At 34.7% G+C, this 22,496-nt stretch overlaps 1 protein-coding gene across 1 annotated transcript in view; it reads right to left on the bottom strand.

The window, feature by feature from the left end:
- C1H14orf39 (chromosome 1 C14orf39 homolog) overlaps positions 1-22,496 on the bottom strand; it is a 53,422-nt gene that overhangs the window by 17,752 nt on the left and 13,174 nt on the right. The window contains exons 5-12 of the mRNA XM_060163869.1: positions 12,173-12,360; positions 12,038-12,080; positions 10,227-10,347; positions 9,193-9,284; positions 7,614-7,747; positions 6,510-6,586; positions 1,935-2,020; positions 1,790-1,845 (exon numbers count right to left, since the gene is read on the bottom strand). Coding sequence (XP_060019852.1) covers positions 1,790-1,845; positions 1,935-2,020; positions 6,510-6,586; positions 7,614-7,747; positions 9,193-9,284; positions 10,227-10,347; positions 12,038-12,080; positions 12,173-12,360 — 797 coding nt within the window. The remainder of the gene's footprint in view (positions 1-1,789; positions 1,846-1,934; positions 2,021-6,509; positions 6,587-7,613; positions 7,748-9,192; positions 9,285-10,226; positions 10,348-12,037; positions 12,081-12,172; positions 12,361-22,496) is intronic.

Here is a 22,496-nt window from a genome sequence, read left to right as displayed (position 1 = left end):
CTGATGGGTGTATAATATCTCACTGTGGGTTTATTTTTCAGTTTCCTGATTTGTTGAACATCTTTTCATGTTTATCTGCCACAAAAGTTTCTCTATTTGAAGTGCCTATTCATTTATTTTGCACATATTTCTTACTGGGTTGTCCATATTTTTATTCTTGGTTTGTAGAAGTTTTTTATACATTTTTGGAAACTAGTCCTTTGACAGTTTTATGTATTGGAAATATATTCTCTTGCCTCCCATTCTTTTCATAGTGTCTTTTGATGAACAGAAATTCTTAATTTTAATATAGCCAAATTTATCAATTTTTCTTTTATGATTTGGCTTTTTAATTCTTTTTAAGAAATTCTTTCCTATCTTGAATAAATGTTTCCCTGTTTGGTCATCTGAATGTTTTATAGTTTTGTCTCTTGAGTTCAGTCACAGTACTATTTTCACAACATATTAACTTCTTCAAAAGATAGGGTTGGAGATTGTTGAAGAGTCTTTTCTTCTTGGAAGATAATTATATGCCTTCTTGGGTGTGAAGCCTCACCATACATGCTCAATGGCAACTAGGACTATGCCAGATACATGCATTTCCCCATATATCTGTATTAGGGGGTATATTGTTCTTAGAGATTATCTGTTCCTCCCTTGTCTAACACTCTGTCAGCTTAGCATATATAGAGGATTATAAACAGGTGAAATATATCACCTGGGCAGATAAGATATAATTCTTTTCTCCAGAAGAAAGCAGGAAGACTATCCATCTGCATTAAATAAGCATATTGTCTTGGTTGAATCCTATATTGAGAGTGAGAGGAATAGACTCATAGTATATTATATGACCATTCTGAATGTGCATATATTTGCAGAAAACTACACTGTCAGAATAAGCCATTTTTTAAATTTCAAAATAAGTCAGTAATCCACATGCTATAGACAAGAAGAGGTAAAGACTAACCTCAATGTTGTTAATGCCTAATGAATAGAATAATTACCATGCGTTATTGGGCTACCAAAAAATATATATATATATACACATATCTATGTGTCTCTATGATATATTATATATTTTATATATACATATACATACATGTATACATATACATATACATATATACATAGAGACAGAGAATGAGTCTCTGTCTCTCAAGGGTGCATCAAAGTTCCAATAGCTAGTTGATTCTAGGATAAAAAACTCATACATATATATTCTGTGACCTTTCTATGATTTTATTCAAAGAAAATAATCCAAGATAATAAAATATTTATATAAAAGAATATAGTAGCATTATTTATAACAGCAAAAAACCTGGAAATAACAAAATATTCACTGTGAGAGAATGGCTAAATAAATTACAGCATACCGATGCAAAGACCTATTATAAGTCATCACAAATAAAATCTATTTAATGGCATGGAAAAATATCCTTAACAGTACATCAAGTGGAAAGAAAAGGATACACAATAATATACATAGTATGCTTCAAATTTGGAGGAATAAACTAAAAGACCAAAACACAGATATGCATAGAAAAAAATATAAGAATATACAACAGTGTTATGTAGTGTCAGTTATATCTGGGTGGTCATATTTTTGTTTCTTTTATATTTTTCTCCATTTTCCAAATTTTCTACAATAAAATGCATTTGTTTTATATTTAAGAAAAATGTATTTAAAAACCAGGCATGCATGGTCAGTTAACCAGAGATGCAACCAATACAAATAATTTATTTGACTAGTATAAAAACCTGATATAACTTGTTACTCCCATTTCTTAGGAAAAATATAAACAGCAAATACCTGTATCTCCCTTTTCCAACCATTGATTGCAATCTGATTGTTTCGGTGGAGTTAATCTAAAATACAATAAACAAAATTTTTATATTATTTACTGAGCGATAAATTATTTCAGAAAATAAAGCATTTTCTTATTTTTAAAGGTTACCTGAACTGCATAAAATTTTGTGAACTTTTAGAAGCCGTAACATGTGAACACTTTGAATGGTTATTCACAGCAGAGTCATTCAATACCTGAACAAAAGAAATTAAGCATTAGAACTGACTACACAAAACAACAGAATGTTTTGCTTGCCATGGATACTCAGGGCTCTCCAAGAACACTGTCATCTTCCTCATCCTCACTGTTATTATCAACATCAACAACAACTACAAACAAAACATTAAATTAAATGAAACAACTACATACAAAACATTAAGTCAAACACTGGGAAACAAAAAAGGTTTAACTCTCAAGGAATTTGATGTTTTTGACAAGTATAATAACTATGCCTGATAGTATTTCTTCATTTAAGGTAAACTTTAAAATTTTTCTTCCTTATTCATGATTAATCAAGTGAATCTTACCATTTTCTCAACTAATAACCTGATGTCTGTGTCTCTCCATCCCCTATAATCTCACAAATTGACTATAGGAAAGGAAAGCAGTAGGTTAAAAGATTAAAGCCTGAAACTTTCTTTTTAAAATATGTATGACAAAGCTAATATTTCATTTTTAACTTTATTTAATACTAACATTATTTATTTATTTTAACATCTTTATTGCAGTATAATTGCTTTACAATGGTGTGTTAGTTTCTGCTTTATAACAAAGTGAATCAGTTATACATATACATATGTTCCCATATCTCTTCCCTCTTGCGTCTCCCTCCCTCCCACCCTTCCTATCCCACCCCTCTAGGTAGTCACAAAGCACTAATACTAATATTTAAATCGCTACTTTACTAATGTTTGTATTGTCTGTTTCAAGTCTTTCATTCTCCCTGAGTCACTCATTTTGAAGAGTCACTGATTTTTCTTATTTGACCTGAAATTAAAATACCTTTAATAGGAAAGTTTATCCATTTATATTTGTTATAACAGCCACTGGTCTTAATTCTGTCATCTTATGTGCCTTTAGATCATAAGAAAAAGACCTTGTCCCTCAAAGAACACTTGGCCCTTAAAGAACAAGTGTTGTTACAGTTTTGATGTATGTTTTTTTGTTTGTTTTTTTTTTTTGCTGTACGCGGGCCTCTTGTGGCCTCTTCCGTTGTGGAGCACAGGCTCCGGACACGCAGGCTCAGCGGCCGTGGCTCTCGGGTCCAGCCGCTCCACGACATGTGGGATCTTCCCGGACCGGGGCACAAACCTATGTCCCCTGCATCGGCAGGCGGACTCTCAACCACTGCGTCACCAGGGAAGCCCTTGATGTATGTTTTAAACAATATACATGTTTGTATATTCCTCCTGGTACAAGTATTTGTACAAGTATTTCAAGTAATTGTTTAGAGTAGGTGCCAAGAAGTGAAATTGCTGAGTATGTGCATTTTTATTTTTAATGAGTACTGTGAACCAGTCCTCTAAAGCAGTTGTCCCAAATTATACTCCCACTGGTGTTGACTTCACTAGACATTATCAAATGTTTTAATGTGTGCAAATCTGACAGGTGAAACCAGGTATCTCATTGGTTTAATTTGCATTTCCCTGTTCTCCTGAGGTCAGGCATCTTGTTATGTTTAGTGACCCTTAGTCTTTCCTTTTATGTAAGCTGACTTATCCTCTGACCATTTTTATAGTTTTTTAAATTAATTTTTAAGAATTATTATGTATTTCTTTGTATATTATACATTACAGATACCAATCCCCTAAGTGACAATTCTGTCGCTCTTTTAACTCTGTTAGTGTCTTTCACCATACAAAAGCTTTTTTATTTTGATATACTCCATTCATCAATTTGTCTTTTATTGTACCACACTGTTATAATAACTGCATTTTGATAATGTTTAAAAATGTTTGGGAATGATGAAAATGTTCTGAAATTACAGTGATGATGGTTACACTATCTTGTGAATATACTAAAAACCACTGAATCGTACACTTTAAAACAATCAATTTTATATGTGAATTATATCTCAGTAATGAAAGTTTAAAAATAAACATTTTAGGACTTCCCTGGTGGCCCAGTGGTTAAGAATCTGCCTGCCAATGCAGGGGACACGGGTTCAAGCCCTGGTCCAGGAAGATCCCACATGCCGCGGAGCAACTAAGCCCGTGTGCCACAACTACTGAGCTTGTGCTCTAGAGCCCGCGAGTCACAACTACTGAGCCCACGTACCACAACTACTGAAGCCTGTGCGCCTAGAGCCCGTGCTCCACAACAAGAGAAGCCACTGCAACGAGAAGCCTGCGCACCGCAACGAAGAGTAGCCCCCGCTCGCCCCAACTAGAGAAAGCCCTCACACAGCAACGAAGACCCAATGCAGCCAAAAATAAATAAGTTATTTAAAAATTAATTAATTAAAAAATAAAAAAAAACATTTTAATATCTGGTAGTAAGAGTCTCCCTAACATTCTTTTAAAAATCTTTATTTAAAATCATTTATTAATCTATTAATATAGGAAATCATATTGTTAGATTTTTCTTAATGCTAAACAATCATTGTATTCTTTGGGAAAACCAAGGTTAGTCACAATATATTACTCTTTCAATGTTACATTGCAAAATTTGGTTTGCTAGTAACTTATTTAGGATTTTTACATCTATGTTCATTCTTGAGACTTACATACCATAATTTTTCTTTTCTTTCACTATCCTTGTCCTTGCTATCTAATGGATTATTCATTTATAATTTGTTGGATAGTTTCCGACTCTTTTTATACTCTGGAATTGTTTGTATAAAAAGATTATTTAATCCAATGGTTCTCAACTGGGGGCAATTTTGCCTCTTAGGAGACATTTGACAATGTCTGGAGATATTTTTGATTGTCATAATTTGGGGATGAGGTGCTACTGGACTCTAGTGGGTCACAAGACGACCCCACAACAAAGAATTATCTGACCCAAAATGTCAACAGTGCCACTATTGAGAAACTCTGATCTAATCCTTAACAGTTTGGTAGAATTCAGCTGAAAAATTGAGTCTGGCGTGTTCTGAAGGGCATGTGTGGTGGAGGGAAAAGGGAGGGAAATAAGGGAGAAAAGAGGGAAATAGGTATTTATATACACTTCCATTTCACTTACATCAGTTTCTTCTAAGTTATTGATCTATTCATGTTTTTCTTTTTCAGTCTATTTAGCAATTTATATTGTGCTAAAAACCTGTCCATCTTACCTAAATTTTCAAATTTATGGGTATTTGGTTTTATAGTATCCTTTTAGGACTTAGAAAAGATGTCTTACATAAGTGTAGAGATATGCACCTTTCCCCCTTTTTATTATTTTCTTTTGTTGGGGGGGTATTCTCTTTTTTCTCTACACTTGCTGAAACTTATTAGCTTTTGGCTATATTAATTAACCCAACTTTCAAATTTCATTAATTTCTACTTTCTTTGCATTTATTATTTTATTTCTGTATTTTGAGTTAAGCTTTTCATACTTTGAGTGCAACTTTTCATACTTAAAGTTCAGCTAATTTTAATCTTTCTTATTTTCTAGTATATTTGTTTTCAAATATAAATGTCTCTCTGAGGACCAATTTGGCTACTTTTCACAGGTTTGGGTTTATAGTATTCTTTTAAGTAGTTTTTAAATTCTATTTTGATTTCTTCTATAACCCAAAAGTAATTTCAAAGTATGTGAATTTCTTTTTTCTCAGCCAAATAGTTTTTTGAGGAGAGGGCTATGTTTTCGTTTAACTTGTATTTTTTTATGCTGTGGTTAGTGAAGAGAGCAGCTTTTTAGAATTGGTTGAGATATCCTTTTTGTTCTAGTAAATAGTCAATTTTGGTGAATACTGCAAACAAAATTTAACTGAATTTTGTGTATGTTGGGTAAAAAGTTTGCTAATTGTGCTACTCAGATCCTCTACATCCTTACTTATTTTTCATCTATTTGATTTGTTCTTATGACAGAAACTGCCAGTTTTCTATCCTATCCAATATCTACATTTCCTTTGTGTTGTGATTTTAAAAGCAAACAAACAAAAAACCCATCATATTTCTCAACCTTTCTGCAGATAGAGGTAGCCATGTTACAAAGTTCTGGCCAATGAAACATTAACATAAATTGTTTAAGAAGCTTCCATAAAAGATCCCTAAAATGAGGCTGACTCAACTAGCCTTTCTCCCCTTCTTCTTTCCTGCCTAGAAGGAAGATATGATGACAAGTTGTAATGGTTAGCTTCTGACCATGAAATAACCTTGAGGTGAAAGCTTAGCATTAAGGATAGCAGGGAAAGAAAACACCAATGGAGCTTGAGAAATGATGACATTGTGGAGATGGTGCCACAATTTCCCTCTTCAATACAATTCCTTTAGAAATGTCTTACCGTTTTTGGTCTACTGGGTACAGAGATTGGTATTTTCAAGTATCTTTTATTTTTAGAAGTAAGGGAGAAGGCTACAGTATGTGCTCAGGCTGCCATATTGAAACTCTTTTAAGTCTTTTAGATCCTGAGATTGAACTAATGGCTACTTTAATATATTTATAACACACACACACACACACGTCCTAAATGCAATACATTCACTATCTCATTTAATGCAAGCATTTAATTTGTACTATTAAAAAAGAAATACCTACCTGAGTATCACTTTCTTTTTGTCTGAAGTCAATACTGGCAAGTTTTGACTGCTTCACAGAACTTTCTTCTTTTTTATCTAGGTTATTAAATGGTACTACTTCAAATCAATTCCAGAAATAGAATCAAATAGCATGCCCAATATTTAACCTAATTTTGTAATTTTAAAAAATCAAGTTACATTAATATTTAATTTAAATTAAAATAAAGAATTATGAATCACTACATAGTCTTAATTCCTCAATATATATAATAGCTATTACAATAACCATGAACGTAAAATGAAAAACAGCTGACAAAAATAAATAAATTAAATTTAAAAAAACAGCTGACAGGGCTTCCCTGGTGGCGCAGTGGTTGACAGTCCGCCTGCCGATGCAGGGGACACGGGTTCGTGCCCTGGTCCGGGAGGATCCCAAATGCCGCGGAGCAGCTGGGCCCGTGAGCCATGGCCGCTGAGACTGCACGTCCGGAGCCTGTGCTCCTCAACGGGAGAGGCCACAACAGTGAGAGGCCCGCGTACCGCAAAAAAAATAAAATAAAAAAACAGCTGACAAAACTACATCTTTATAATGGGACTACATCTTTATAATGGGGAACCAAAGAACAAAGAGTGGTGATATTAATGACTGGGGGACTAAAACAGCCAATACAGTTAACCTAACACAATGTAGTTAATCTATCCATTGAATGAAACATTCAAATATCTCAGTGACTAAGTCATAAATATCATTATCACAAGTCTGCCACTCACTTTAATCATACATACTGATAATACAACCTCTCAAATGAAAAATATATAATTATTCATCCTCCCCTGACAGCTGGAAACCAGGCTGAAACACTTTTTAAAAAAATATCAAAAAAAAAAAAGAAAAAAAAAATATCGTATGAGTGATTTCTTTCTCAAAGAGAAAAATGTTATGTATAGAAGGCACATCTTGTTTGCTCTCAGAAAAAATCAAAGTGGCACTTTACTGAGTCTATAGGTCTCCAGTATTGTTTGCTCTTGCTTACACCAAATGATAACTAAAGTTGCTTTCTATTTCTTCTTTTAAGTGTTTTCAAAGAAAACTAAGTTTTTGAATAATAAACAGATACTGTACCTTTAACTCTTGGTTCTGAAGGATGCATCTTTATTGGTTTGACTAATTTCTGAGATTCATATGGAAGAAATAATTGACTGCTTTGAGGGGTTTTATTCAACACAAGTACATGCTGTTCATCTTTTTCAAAAATTCTAAAGAGTGAATTATAAATATTAGCTAAGTGAAAAATTAACATATTTTAAAGCTAGAAGAGATACTTAGATATTATATAGTTAAAACTCCTCAATTTGCAGATAATGAAAAGAAGTTCCAGAGAATTTAACAAGCCTGCCCAATATTATTAAATTACTTACTAGTGTCACAACTAAAATACACATTTCCTGATTAAGTCCAGTGCTCTTCTCAATGTACCACACCCTCATTTTTAAAACATAATCATTTTAAAAGACTTTCTAAACCTGTGAAAAACATTTTAAACCAAAACTGTATTTGCAAATAGCATGCTTTAGATTTTGAAGTACTACTTCAAACTTCAAAAAGATTTATTCAGAAAAAAATCAACTAGCATGAACACAGACATCATTAAAGCAATATTACAATCATAAATGGATCTCTTAAATATTTTACTGGAAGAATAATTCCATTGAATTTTTCCTAAATTAGAGAAATAATTTATATTATTGATAGTTAAATAATAATGTAAATACTGGTATTATTTGATAATAACTATGAAAATATAAGTAAAAATAACTAAAGTTATATAAGTTTCTCTCAACAGAGAATTTTTATATTAAAAAGTTATCAATAAAGTGAAATTCTGTACATTTCTGTATTTTTCTAATCAATTTCTTTATAAAATTAAAGACACATTACCATGGATGTGAGACGTGGGAGTGGGAAAATCAATAAAAATAACAGATCCAAGGAAATAAGATAAGGGAAATTAACTTGGGAGAAGAGTGTGTTGAAAAATCAGATTAAGAGCAATATAGCCTGAGAAGAGGAATTTAAGATTTTAAAAGGGTATAGGCAGAAAGAGAAAAAGTAGAAAGTTTATCAAAAACAGGAACAGTAATACATCTATTTTTCTGTCACACAATAACAGACAAAATCAATCTTTTCTTTTTAAGTGCCTCCACCACTGATGTCTATTTTATCACCATTAGGATGAAAGACAAGGAAACATATGATGCCACAGATTCAGTAACATTTTGATTCATCTTCACTCTCTGTGGCAAAGGAGAACTGGTCAAGCTGGTGACAGGATGATAAAAAGGCAAATACATTGCTGTTCCCATCATTTTTCCTCTTGTTTTACTCCTTTTGGTGACCCATAATGGAAAACTGGATGAAATGTACAACTGACAGGTTACAGAACAGCAAACGGGCTGCTGCTACCCTATTTCTCTCTACACATTATCCTTTACCTTACTAAATAATAAGCAATTTTGAATATTAGTCCATAATATTTAAAGGTATAAATTAATATTTTTTGTAAGAAATGAATAGAAAACAGCCTGCACAATAAATGTTTATAGATACTATGTAAATATTAGTGGCTTGGGCTAGAATATGTAATCAAATTTTAAATGCAGAATAACTTCATATAAAATCCCATTTTAAAGTTTACTTATACCTTTCTTTCGATTCCTTTCTCTTTTCTATATTTTTATTTTTTTCTTCCCGAGTTTCTGAAAGATTCTTCATTTCATAAAGTCTTGTAATCTGCTAAAAGGAAAAATGATAAAGCAAAACAAAATAATTACCTGCAAAGCATTAAGGATAAACATATGGTTTATCCTAACTAATGAATATGATTTTTTCTACATAATCACAAGACATATTTTTGGTAGTATTAGCAATCTTTTAGTGAAAAGAGTCAAAATTAACAATAAATCATACTCCTTTTTTCTTACAACTCCATTAGCAAACCTATTAGATTTCAATGAACTTTCATCTTCTTTTTTAAAAAGGACAGTCAGAAGCAAAGTAGACATTGATTACCTACATAGAGATGTAGTTACCATATATTTTAAAGAAAGTAGCATCCACTTTCTTCTCATTACTAAAATGATATTAATACTACTTGGAACCTCATGCCTATGAATGATAAATATACCATCTTTACACAGTTTTCAGAAAATTTAGAAAATCAGCTATTCAACTTTTTTTCAAGATTTGGAAGTGACTTTGATGGGTTCTCATATCCATCAATGAAAGCCACATTTCAATACAATACTAAAAATGTATTCATGAAGATATAATGCACCATCAATCTTAAAGGCTAAACTAGCTTTATAAAGATTATAGTCATAAATTTTCCAGATTAAGTCTTTTAAATTATTTACTGCCTTGTTCTCTTTTTGGACAACACTGTTGTAAGCTCTGCTAATGCCTTTAAATACCTATTATTAAGCTCCATCTTGTTCCTTCCTATCTTCTTTCCTTAGCACCCAAAGAAAGTTAAACTATTTCCCAAAACTCAGAGCTGAATACACTCAATACCTAAAACACATTTTGGCTTCAATGGTAATCTGAGGCAAATAAATTATTATAAGCTTTTCTCCATATCGAGGCTCTTTAGAAACAGCTCTTCTTAGACATTCATCTAACACACCATTACACTTATACATTAACACATATATTAGAAACATATAACAAAATTAATACCTGGTTTAAATAATTAATTTCTATTTCCACATCATTTACTTCTTTCTTCAATTCATATGATCTTTTGGAAAATTTGTTGGCATGTTTAAGAGTATCTTGTGTCTTACATCTCAAATTAACCCTTTTATGTTAAGGAACTATGTTATACAAGTAACTTTCACACTTACATACACTATATAAAAATAATTAGTATTATGTAACATTATTTGTATATGTACCATATAAGCAATATTAATAACAATATCTGAAAATAGCTGTAAGACTAGTACAAACATTTGGCAAACTGACAAAGACAATTTATTGTTCATCTATGTTATATATTTAGCTTAAAAATAACATTTCTTCAAAAATATGTGTCAGGATTTTTTCTTTCAGTTAAATATTTCCACAGGGTGGTTTTTTTACTTTTGGTTTTTACCCAACTTTATCATGTCATTTGGCATGATGAACATAATCAATTCAGGTCCAAACTTAACATCTTGTGTTTCTATAATTTATTTGTTCCAAAGTTAACATTAAAAATCCACTCAATTTTCCTTTTCTTGCTGTTTAAGGTCCATCAGTGCACCCTGCAGAACTCAAAAGAGAGCTGCATCTTCTATCTGAACTTTCTGCTTGAACTGGATTTATACCCAATTTCAAGTAGAGAATTTCTCAGCTGTTAATAGACACCCTGCATGGTTATTAGCTACTACCATTTCCTAAGTTACTCTACAATCCATTTAGGAGAATTTAAAAATGAATAAAACAGTGTCAATGAACAAGAATTCCAGAGAAAATCTTTATCAGACCTTTCCTATTTCGCTAAAACTTATGATTTATATGCTAGCACATGAAATTTCAGATGAACATTATTTATAATGCTATGCTGTTATCAAAAGTATCAATTTAAAATTTCAGATATAGACATTTAAATCCTAATCTTCAATTCTCCCTACCTCCATCACCTCTTCATGTCATGTAATCTTATGTCTCATCCGTTTCTACATCCAACTCCCTAAACCCCTGCTGTGCCTTATGCATCTACCAACCTCTGCCTCTTCCTAAACACAGAAGGGCAGCAAATGAACAACTAAGTACAGAATAAGCTAAAACCCAAACATGGAGAGAGCAAGCAGCAAAGGAGTTAAAAGGATGATTTGGGATGAAGTAGAATGAAGCAAGGTAGAATGCAGGGATAAAGAAGACTTAGTACAAACAGTGGAGTTATAATCTGATAGGAAAGCATATGAAGGATTGTGGAGGTTGCAAGAGGATTAAAGTTCCAAGTTCATCATCAGGGAAGGTCTCCTTGACAAACAGATGAGACTTAGACCAATTAAGAATTACTTAAGCATCTAATACAATGTCACTGTATTACTTGTTTACATGTCTGTTTCCTCTACTAAACTGTGAGCTCCTTATAAGAAAGTTCTGTATCTTCTTGAGTATTGCCTGGCACAAAGTAGGTACCCAATGAATTGTGACTCACCTCCTTACCATCTTCCATCTTAACAAGTAATAATCAATTGATTTAATTGGAACTCTTTGGTAAGACAGAGCAAGATGACTTTTTCATTGGTTTGGGTGATAAGATATGCCACTTAAAGACAGATACATATACCACTTATTGGCATTAAAATTTCTTGCTTCTGATGACATGCACATGTATGAAAACTAATCCCAAATGATCTTTAAAGTAATCTCTAAATTTTTTAATTAAACGAAATACCAAATCAATGTGATTCTCACAAGGAAATGCAATAACAATTAAAATACAGAAATAATACTTATCCAATAAAAATTCTAAGTAGAAATACTACTGTGGATACATATGTAATGTCCAACTGGTAAGTGATGGAAAGGGAGCAGGCACTGAAAAACAAAGTCATATTTTAGACTAATTTATTATATTTTTATTACAAAAGTAATGTTATTAAAACAGTATGTAACAAAACCATTAATACCTAAAAATTCCATAAAAATAGTTTCATTCATTTTTAGTTGTTCAGTACATGCCAACACTCTGTTTTGAATTTCTTCATGTTCTCTTTTCTTCTCATAATATTCATGTGAAAGAGGTGTTTCTGAGTATTTTTGTTGGTATTGCTTTAAAACATCTTTATACTGACATATATAACTGTGGTACATTTTTCTGTTAAAATTAAAAGAAACGATGTCAATATAACAAAAGTATATCTAAAATCACTTGTTAAAGTCTACTAAATTAAGCATAACAGACAAGTTAAAAATCTACTTATTCTGCTTCCCTCAATACTGTCTGTCCTTCAAACTTTTTTCGTAACTCTATTACACTTTTCAATTCTCTACTCTTTTTCTCCACTACCTGAGTTACTCACTCCTTAATCATTTTCAATTAAACTTCCACTTCCACCAGTTTAATGAAACTACCCTTCCCAAGGTTATCAATGATCTAATTTGTCCACCTTAGTGATCTCTTTTCACTTTTCATCCTAAATGACACTGCAGAACCTGGTTCTTTTGATGACTTCTTGAATCTCTATCCTCCCTGAGTTCTGAATCTCTATTCTTCCCAGTTCAGCTACCTCTATAACTATGCTATTAAATCTCTTCAGTTTTCTAAGCTAAAGTTATCATGTTCTAGGTGATAGAACTCTGGGGTCACAAACATTCTTGTATACTCCAGAACTATTTTATAAGAAAATTTCAGCACTGTTTGGAGGAACTCCTTCAAGTACAACTAAGGTAGAGGTGCCTGGTCATCTATTTCGGAACCAGTCTTGAATGAGATGGTCAATTCTTGCAAAAGGATATTAACTCTTCCTTCTCATTTGAATTTTGCTTGATCTACAATAGGGGTCAGTTACTATGATCAATGGGCCACATCTAATCTGCCACCTGTTTTTGTACAGCCTATGAGCTAAGAACAATTTTTACATTTTTAAATGATTAAAAAAACAAAAGAATAATAATGTTTCATGGCATATTAAAATTATATGAAAATCAAACTGTAATGTCCATAAATAAAGTTTTATTAGAACACAGTCAATCACTTATGTACTGCCTAAAGTTGCTCTTGTACCACAGTATCAGACTTGAGTAGCTGTGACAAAGACTGTATATTCCCACAAAGCCTGGAACGTTTACTATATGGCCCTTTACAAAAAAAAGTTTGTCAGTCCTCATCTACAACACTGAACATGTTCAATCCAGGTTCATTGCAAAAAACATATTCTTGGGAGGAGAAAAAGATGGCAGAGTAGAGGGACGTGGAGCTTACCTCCTCCACAAACACATCAAAACTACATCTACAAGTGGAACAATTCTCACAGAATACCTACTGAAAACTTGCAGAAGATCTCACACAACCAAAGCTACAAGAAAAATTCCCATGTAACCACTGCTCCTGCAGAAGGGCTGAAATCTGAGCCAATTACCTGCACTTCCGCTTTGGCATGGGGGTGAGGCTCGGGCAGGTTCTTGTGCAGGCAGATTTGCGAGCACACGTGCATGCCTAAAGGACCTCTGAGCTCATTATGAGCACTTCAGCAGTGGATGTGGCCCCTCGAGGGCAGCGCTAACAACAGATTTCTTTGTGGGCATGCACACCAAGTAGCAGGTGGCATCACAGAGTTGCATGTCCCAGTGGACAGCTCCTACGGAAGAACACGCAGTGCCTCCTTTCTCAGAAGGAGAGCCCCCAGTCCCACCTACCTCACATCACAGCTTAGAATCGGATCTGGGGGCTTCTATTCCAACAACTGGGGAGCAGACCCTGACCCTGACAGGGCTGTGACAACCACCAGAGCAAAGAGGAGGCCCCACTGAACATCCAGTGCAGGCTCTGGTCACCACAACACCAAACACATCCCCTATCAAGGGGACAAGGGCCAGCACAACCTGAGGAAAGTCTTGGCAAGCATCCATACCACAAACAGCCCTCGCACCGAAAATACTGCACTCACACAGTCTACACAAGGGTCACTCCCACATAAAAACAGACCTTCAAGACCACAGTAGATAACTGTTTCTCCAAAATTCATAGAGTTGGAGAAATATAAGTAAAATGAAAAAAGCAGAGGAACTACTCTGAATTAAAAGAACCAGAGAAATTCCCTGAAAGAACAATGCAACAGACCTCTCCAATCTACCAGACGCTGAGTTCAAAACGGAGGTAATAAAAATGTTGAAGGAACTACGAAAGACTATCAATAGAAATGCAGATCACTGTAACAAGGAATTAGAAACTATAAAAAGAAGCCAATCGAAATTAGACAACTCAATTTCCAAAATGAAAACTGAGCAAAAGGCATAAATAGTAAACTAAATAATGCAGAATAAGAAGTGATCTGGAAGACAGAATAACTGAAATCACCCAAGCAAAACAGCAGACAGAAAGACAAATGAAAAAATGAAACAAAGCAACATACGAGATCTATGGAATAATAAGAGCAAGCCAATCTACACATAATAGGAATCCCAGGAAAAAAAGAAGAGAAAGGGGGATCAAAAATGTTTTCAAAGAAATTATGGCTGAAAACTTCCCAAACCTGAAGAAGGAAACAGCAATACAGGTACAGGAAGCACAGAGGTTCCCAAACAAGATGAACCCAAACAGTCCAAATCCAAGACATATCATAATTAAAATGGCAAAAGTGAAAGATAAAGAGAGGATTCTAAAGGCAGCAAAAGAAAAAACAAAGAGTCAGTTACAAGGGAACCCCCATAAGGTTACCAGCTAATTTCTCTAAAGAAACTTTGCAGGCCATAAAGGAGGGGCAAGATATATCCAAAGTCCTGAAGAACAACAACCTGCAACCTAGGATACTCTACCCGGCCAGACTGTCATTTAGAATAGAAGGCGAGATAAACAATTTCTCAGACAAGCAAAAACTAAAAGAAGACAGCAATACTAAATCTATCCTAAAAGAAATATTGAGAGATCTTCTCTAAATAGAAAAGAAGCAGGAATCAATAAAAAAGGTAAACTCACGATAGGAAAGGCAAATATATAAAAGGATTGAATATCACTTAAATAAGCCAGTACATGGATTAAAAAACAATCAAAAAAATTCTGTGAAAGCAATTATAAATACAATGAAGAGCAAAAAGATAAACATGAAGATGTAAAACAGGACATTAAAATCACAAAATGTGGGGGAGGGGAGTAAGAAAATGCAAATCTTTTAGAATGTGTTTGAGCTTATATGACTATGATTCTAAAGGAAGTAGATACAGTTATGAGATAACATACTTGAAAACCAGGATAATCACAAATCAAAAACATAAAATAGGGCTTCCCTGGTGGCGCAGTGGTTGAGAGTCCGCTTGCCGATGCAGGGGACGCCGGTTCGTGCCCCGGTCCGGGAGGATCCCACATGCCGCGGAGCGGCTGGGCCCGTGAGCCATGGCCGCTAAGCCTGCGCGTCCGGAGCCTGTGCTCCGCAACGGGGGAGGCCACAACAGTGAGAGGCCCGCGTACAGCAAAAAAAAAAAAAAAACATAAAATAGATTCACAAAAAACAAAAATAAAGGAACTCAAGCATAATACAAACCACAAACGGAAAAACAGAAAGGGGAGAAAGGAACAAAGATGTGCAAAATGAACCAGAAAACAAGGTTTAAAATGGCAATAAATACATACTATCAGTAATTACTTTATATATAAATGGACTAAATGCACCAATCAAATACACAGAGTGGCAGGTTAGATAATAAAACAAGAATCTACAATATGCTGCCTACAAGAGACCCACTTCTGGGTGAAAGACACATATAGATTGAAAGTGAGGGGATGGAAAAAGATATTTCATGCAAAAGGAAATGACAAGAAAGTGGGGGTAGCAATACTCACATCAGACAAAATAGACTTTAAAACGAAGGCCACAAAGAAAGACAATGAAGGTCAACATATAATAAGATGATCAATACAAGAAGAGGATATCAGACTCATTAACACATATGCACCCAATACAGGAGGACCAAAATACATAAAACAAATATCAAGAGACAAAAAGGGAGAAATTGATGGGAATACAACAATAGTAGGAGAGTTTAACACCCTACTGACATCAATTGACAGATCTTCCAGACAGAAAATCAATAAGGCAACAGAGGTCCTAAATGACACAATAGAACAGACTTAATTGATATCTACAGGACATTACATCCAAAAAAAAAACAAAATACACATTCTTTTCAAGAGCACATGGAACATTCCCTAGGATAGACCACACACCAGGACACAAAACAAGCCTCAACAAATTTAAGAGGACAGAAATTATTTCAAGCAACTTTTCTGAGTGCAACGGTATGAAACTAGATATCAACCACAGAAAGAGAAATGAGAAAAAAATGATTACATGGAGACTAAACAACATGCCACTAAAAAACCAAGGGTCAGTGATGAAATCAAAGAGGAAATTTAAAAATACCTCAAAACAAACGACAATGAAAACACAACCATACAACATCTATGGGATGCAGAAAAAGCAGTTCTAAGAGAGAAGTTCATAGTAATACAGGCCTTCTTCCAAAAACAAGAAAAATCTTTTTTTTTTTTTTTTTTTGCGGTACACGGGCCTCTCACTGCTGCGGCCTCTCCCGTTGCGGAGCACAGGCTCCGGACGCGCAGGCTCAGCGGCCATGGCTCACGGGCCCAGCCGCTCTGCGGCATGTGGGATCCCCCCGGACCGGGTCACAAACCCGTGTCCTCTGCATCGGCAGGCAGACCCTCAACCACTGCGCCACCAGGGAAGCCCCAAGAAAAATCTTAAATAAACAACCTAACCTACCACCTAAAAGAATTAGAAAAAAAAAAACAACAAATAAAACCTAAATTCAGCAGAAGGAAGGAAATAATAAAGACCAGAGAGGAAATAAATAAATGGAGATTTAAAAAAGAAAAAAATCAATAAAACCAAGAGATAGTTGAAAGGATAAATGAAATTGACAAGCCTCTAGCCAAGCTCACCAAGAAGAAAAGAGACAGGATACAAATAAATAAGAAATGGAAGAGGAGAAATAACCAATATTGTTACAGGGATGAACAAATCTGACTACATGTTGGATCTGTTTCTCTTACTTTAACCTTTGCTTCCTGCTGCTTTTGTTCACTAAAAGGTTACTGTCTATACATAATGGTCTGCTTCAGGGAACCTGCCCCTCTGCCTGAATGTTAAACCAAAGTGCCTTTGTTCAGGGAAACATCCTGACCCTGTCCACCTATGAATGGCTGCAAGAAAGAAGAAATTAATACATCCCCTTCCCAAGGCTGGCTATTCCAGGAGATATCTGCAAGACTTATGGTCTTTTTACTTTACTTCCTCACCTCTGTCCCCTCTCTGTTCTATAGAAGAAACTGGCATCCAGACCCCAATAAGATGGTTCTTCTAAGACACTAGTCTGCCATCTTCTTGGTCTGCTGGCTTTCCGAATAAAGTCACTATTCCTTGCCTCAACACCTCTTCTCCCGATTTACTGGCCTGCCATGTGGCAAGCAGAGTGAGCTTGGACTCAGTAACAACACCATAGAAATACAAAAAATTACTAAGAAAATATTGTGAACAGTTATATGCCAACAAATTTGACAACCTAGAAGAAATGGACAAGTTGCTAGAAACATACAGCCTGCCAAAACTGAATCAAGAAGAAACAGATAAGTTGAACAGACTGATCACTAGAAGTGAAATAGAATCTGTAATAAAAAAGGCTCCCTGCAAACAAAAGTCCAGGACTGGATGGCTTCACTGGGTTATTCTACCAAACATACAAAGAACTTATATCTATCCTTCTCAAACTCTTCCAAAAGACTGAAGAGGAGAGAACACTCCCAAAGTCATTCTATGAAGTCACCATCACCCTGATACCAAAACCAGAAAAAGACACTACCAAAAAAGAAAATTACAGGCCAATATCTTTGATGAATGTAGACGCAAAAATCCTCAACAAAATATTAGCAAACCAAGTCCAACAACACATAAAAAGGGCCATACACCATAATCAAATTGGATTCATCCCAGAGTCACAAGGATGGTTCAACAAACACAAATCAATCAATGTGATACACCACAACAACAAAAGAAAATACAAAAACCACATGATCATCTCAACAGAGGCAGAAAAAGCATTTGATAAAATTCAACATTTATTCATGATAAAAACTCTCACCAAAGTGGGTATAAAGGGAACATAACATAATAAAAGCCATCTATGACAAATCCACACCTTACATGATACTAAATGGTGGAAAGCTGAAAGTCTTCCTGCTAAGTGCTGGAATAAGACAAGGATGCCCACTCTCATCACTTTAATTCAACATACTATTGGAAGTCCTAGGCACAGCAATCAGGCAAGAAAAAGAAATGAAAGGCATCCAGATTAGAAGGGAAGAGGTAAAATTGTCATTATATGCAGATAACATGATACTCTACAGAAAACCCTTAAGACTCCAAACAGAAACTACCAGAACTGATAAACGAATTCAGCAAGGTATCAGGATACAAGATTAATATACAGAAATCTGTTGCACTTCTTTACACTAACAATGAAGTATCAGAAAGAGAAAGTAAAAAAGCAATCCTGTTTAAAATCACATTGCATCAAAAAAAAAAAAAACTAGGAATAAACCTAACCAAGGAAGTGAAAGATTTATATGCTGAGAACTATAAAACACTGATGAAGGAAACTGAAGATGATTCAAAGAAATGAAAAGATATCCCATGGTCTTGGGTTGGAAGAATTGATATAGTGAAAATTGCCATACTACCCAAGCAAATCTACAGATTTAATGCAATCCCTATCAAATTACCCATGACATTTTTCACAGAACTAGAACAAATAATTCTAAAATTTATATGGAACCACAAAAGACCCAGAATTGCCAAAGCAATCCTGAGGGAAAAGAACAAAGCTGGGGGCATAACCCTTCTAGACTTCAGGCAATATTACAAAGCTACAGTAATCAAAACAGGGTGGTACTGGCACAAAAACAGACATATAGAGATGGAACAGAATAGAGGACCCAGAAATAAACCCCCACACCTATGGCCAATTAATCTTCGACCAAGGAGGCAAGAATATACAATAGAGAAAAGACAGTCTCTTCAGCAAGTGGTGTTGGGAAAGCTGGACAGACTCATGTAAATCAATGAAGTCAGAACACTCCCTCATACCACACACAAAAATAAATTCAAAATGGCTTAAAGACTTAAATATAAAACATGACACCATAAAACTCCTAGAAGAGAACATAGGTAAAACATTCTCTGACATAAATCGTACCAATGTTTCCTTGGGTCAGTCTCTCAAGGCAAAATAAAAGCAAAAATAAACAAATGGGACCTAATCAAACTTAACAGCTTTCACACAGTAAAGGAAACCATAAACAAAACAAAAAGACAACCCACGGACTGGGAGAAGATATTTGCAAAGAATGCAGCTGACAGGGGCTTAATTTCCAAAACATACAAAGAGCTCATACAACTCAATATCAGAGAAACAAACAATCCAATCAAAAAACGGGCAGAAGACTAAATAGACATTTCTCGAAAGAAGACATACAGATGGCCAACAGACACATGAAAAGATGCTCAACACTGCTAATTATTAGAGAAATGCAAAGCAAAACTACAAGGAGGTATCACCTCACAGTTTACAAATAATAAATGCTGGATACGGTATGGAGAAAAGGGTACCCTCCTACACTGTTGGTGGGAATGTAAATTAGTGCAGCCACTATGGAAAACAATATGGAAGTTCCTTAAAAAACTAAAAATGGAGTTACCACTACTGGGCGTATATCTGTAAAAGATGAAAACTCTAATTTGAAAAGATACATGCACTCCAATGATCATAGCAGCACTGTTTACAATAGGCAAGATATAGAAGCAATCTAAGTGTCCATCAACAGATGAATGGATAAAGAAGACGTGGCATATATATATAATAGAATATTACTCCGACATAAAAAAACAATGAAATAATGCCTTTTGCGGCAATAGGGATGGACCTAGAGATTATCATGCTAAGTGAAGTAAGTCAGACAGAGAAAGACAAATACCATATGATATCACTTATACGTGGAATCTAAAAAAAAAATAGTACAAATGAATTTATTTACAAAACAGAAACAGACTCATAGACATAGAAAGCAAACTTATGGTTACCAAAGAGGGGGAGGAATAAATAAGAAGTATGGGATTAACAGATATGCACTACCATATATAAAACAGATAAACAACAAGGCTTTACTATATAGCACAGAGAACTGTATTCAATATCTTATAATAACCTATAATGGAAAACAATCGGAAAATGTGTATATGTATATATAAATATATGTATTTATATATATAAAACTGATCACTTTGCTGTACACTGAAACTAACACAATATTGTAAATATTGTAAATCAACCATACTTCAATTTAAAAAAAGAAAATATATTCTTGGATCCTTTTTTTACCCAGTTATTAACAAATACATACTTTCAAAAAATAACATTCATAGAAAATTTTCTAAAAATATATAGTCCTTATATTCCTCAAAAGTTTATAAATTTTCTAAATCAAGCCATACTATAGGGGGGAATTTCTTAAAAGATACTTCAATGATTATCTTGCCTTAGCAGATGAGAAAAGAAGTATTCATAAACTGCTTGTATAGTAAGAAGAAAAGGATAACAGCCTTCTACTGGTCAGCAGGTCTGAATCTTAAGAATGTTTTAATTTCTTAATATTACTAAACTCTGTCCCCTTATGCAAAATAAAGTAGTTTAGCCTAAAACAAGTTTCTTCCTATTCTTCTAAATGCATATTTGCTAATTAAGCCTTCACTTTTTGGGAAAATAGTCCAAAAGGAGGGAAATACCTATAAGAAAACTGAGTCTGGGACACCAGTTTCAGATGAGATTAGCACACCCCATCTACCCTGTTCAGACTGCATATTCACGGCAATTCTTCTAATATACTCCATACAAGAACCTTGCTAGCCCAAGCCATGATTCAAGAAGAGCCATTACTATCTCATCTCAGCAATGCTAGTCTTCGTGAATGCCTGGGACAGGGATGGGAGATTAGGAGAAATAAGTAGCTGGTGCCTCTACTTCCTTCATTACCCATGATACCAACAAATGGACTCTTTTCCTCTTATAAATACATAGTATTGAGTCATCAAGTCAATCAACCTATGTGGCTGGTTTAAGAAAGAAAGAGATAGCTGTTTTCACTTCCATACCTCTGGCTAGCTAAGAGAAGTCATCCACAACAAACACTATCAGAGAGGTACTTATTGGACTGGTTTGCTTTAGCCCCTCATAGAATCATTTTAAATAATATTTTATAGCTATAGCTTGCACTGAGATGTTATAAAAAGCAGTAATACATATTGTGTTTATTTGAGGGAGGCCACTGAAGATACTGACTACCATATCGCACAATTTCCCCTTTATGAGAATCCAGGGAACAAATTTCTCTCAAGTCTGAGTACTAGGGAAAAAACCTCTGCTTATCCTAAGCAACTGAACTGTTTTTTTGTTTGTTTGTTTGTTTGTTTCTGCGGTATGCGGGCCTCTCACTGTTGTGGCCTCTCCCGCTGCGGAGCACAGGCTCCAGATGCGCAGGCTCAGCGGCCATGGCTCACAGGCCCAGCCGCTCCGTGGCATGTGGGATCTTCCCGGACCGGGACACGAACCCGTGTCCCCTGCATCAGCAGGCGGACTCTCAACCACTGCGCCACCAGGGAAGCCCTGAACTGTTTTTTAAACGAATATTCTGAATTCCAAATTGATCACACTTCCACAATGCTTTGACTACTATTAGGAATTTCAAAGCTTAATTTTGCCTATATCTAACAAATGTGTAAGACCATATCGTATGAATTTCTATCCAGATCAAAGGTTTCATCTTCCTATATTACCCTAACTTCCCTATAGCCTCAATTTGTATGTCTAACTTTATTTTAACACTATGATATTATTTATATAAATCATTTCAAATTCTTTTTGAATTGAAGTGGGGCCTATAAATAACAAAGTAAGTCTCCTTTGTTAATTCTACCCTCTGCCTGTTTCTTGGATGATCATGTACTCCAGCTTTCTCTTCTTTTTGCTTTATACTTTCCCTGGGCAATCTCATCTATTTTTATGATTTCAAATGCCAATGAAGTCCAAATCTATACCTCAGTCCCTACCTTAAGACCCAGATTTTAATATGAAATGTACTGCATTCTAGATTTTGTGTGGGTGTTTTTAATTAGAATATTAGAATAGGAGTGACATCGGCAAGATGGCAAAATAAAATGCCCCTTGCGC

The sequence above is a fragment of the Lagenorhynchus albirostris genome, chromosome 1 (genome assembly GCF_949774975.1).
Source record: "Lagenorhynchus albirostris chromosome 1, mLagAlb1.1, whole genome shotgun sequence".
Taxonomy (NCBI): Eukaryota; Metazoa; Chordata; class Mammalia; order Artiodactyla; family Delphinidae; genus Lagenorhynchus; species Lagenorhynchus albirostris.
The sequence above is the reverse complement of the archived record's forward strand: the minus strand, read 5'-3'. Positions and strand labels throughout refer to the sequence as shown.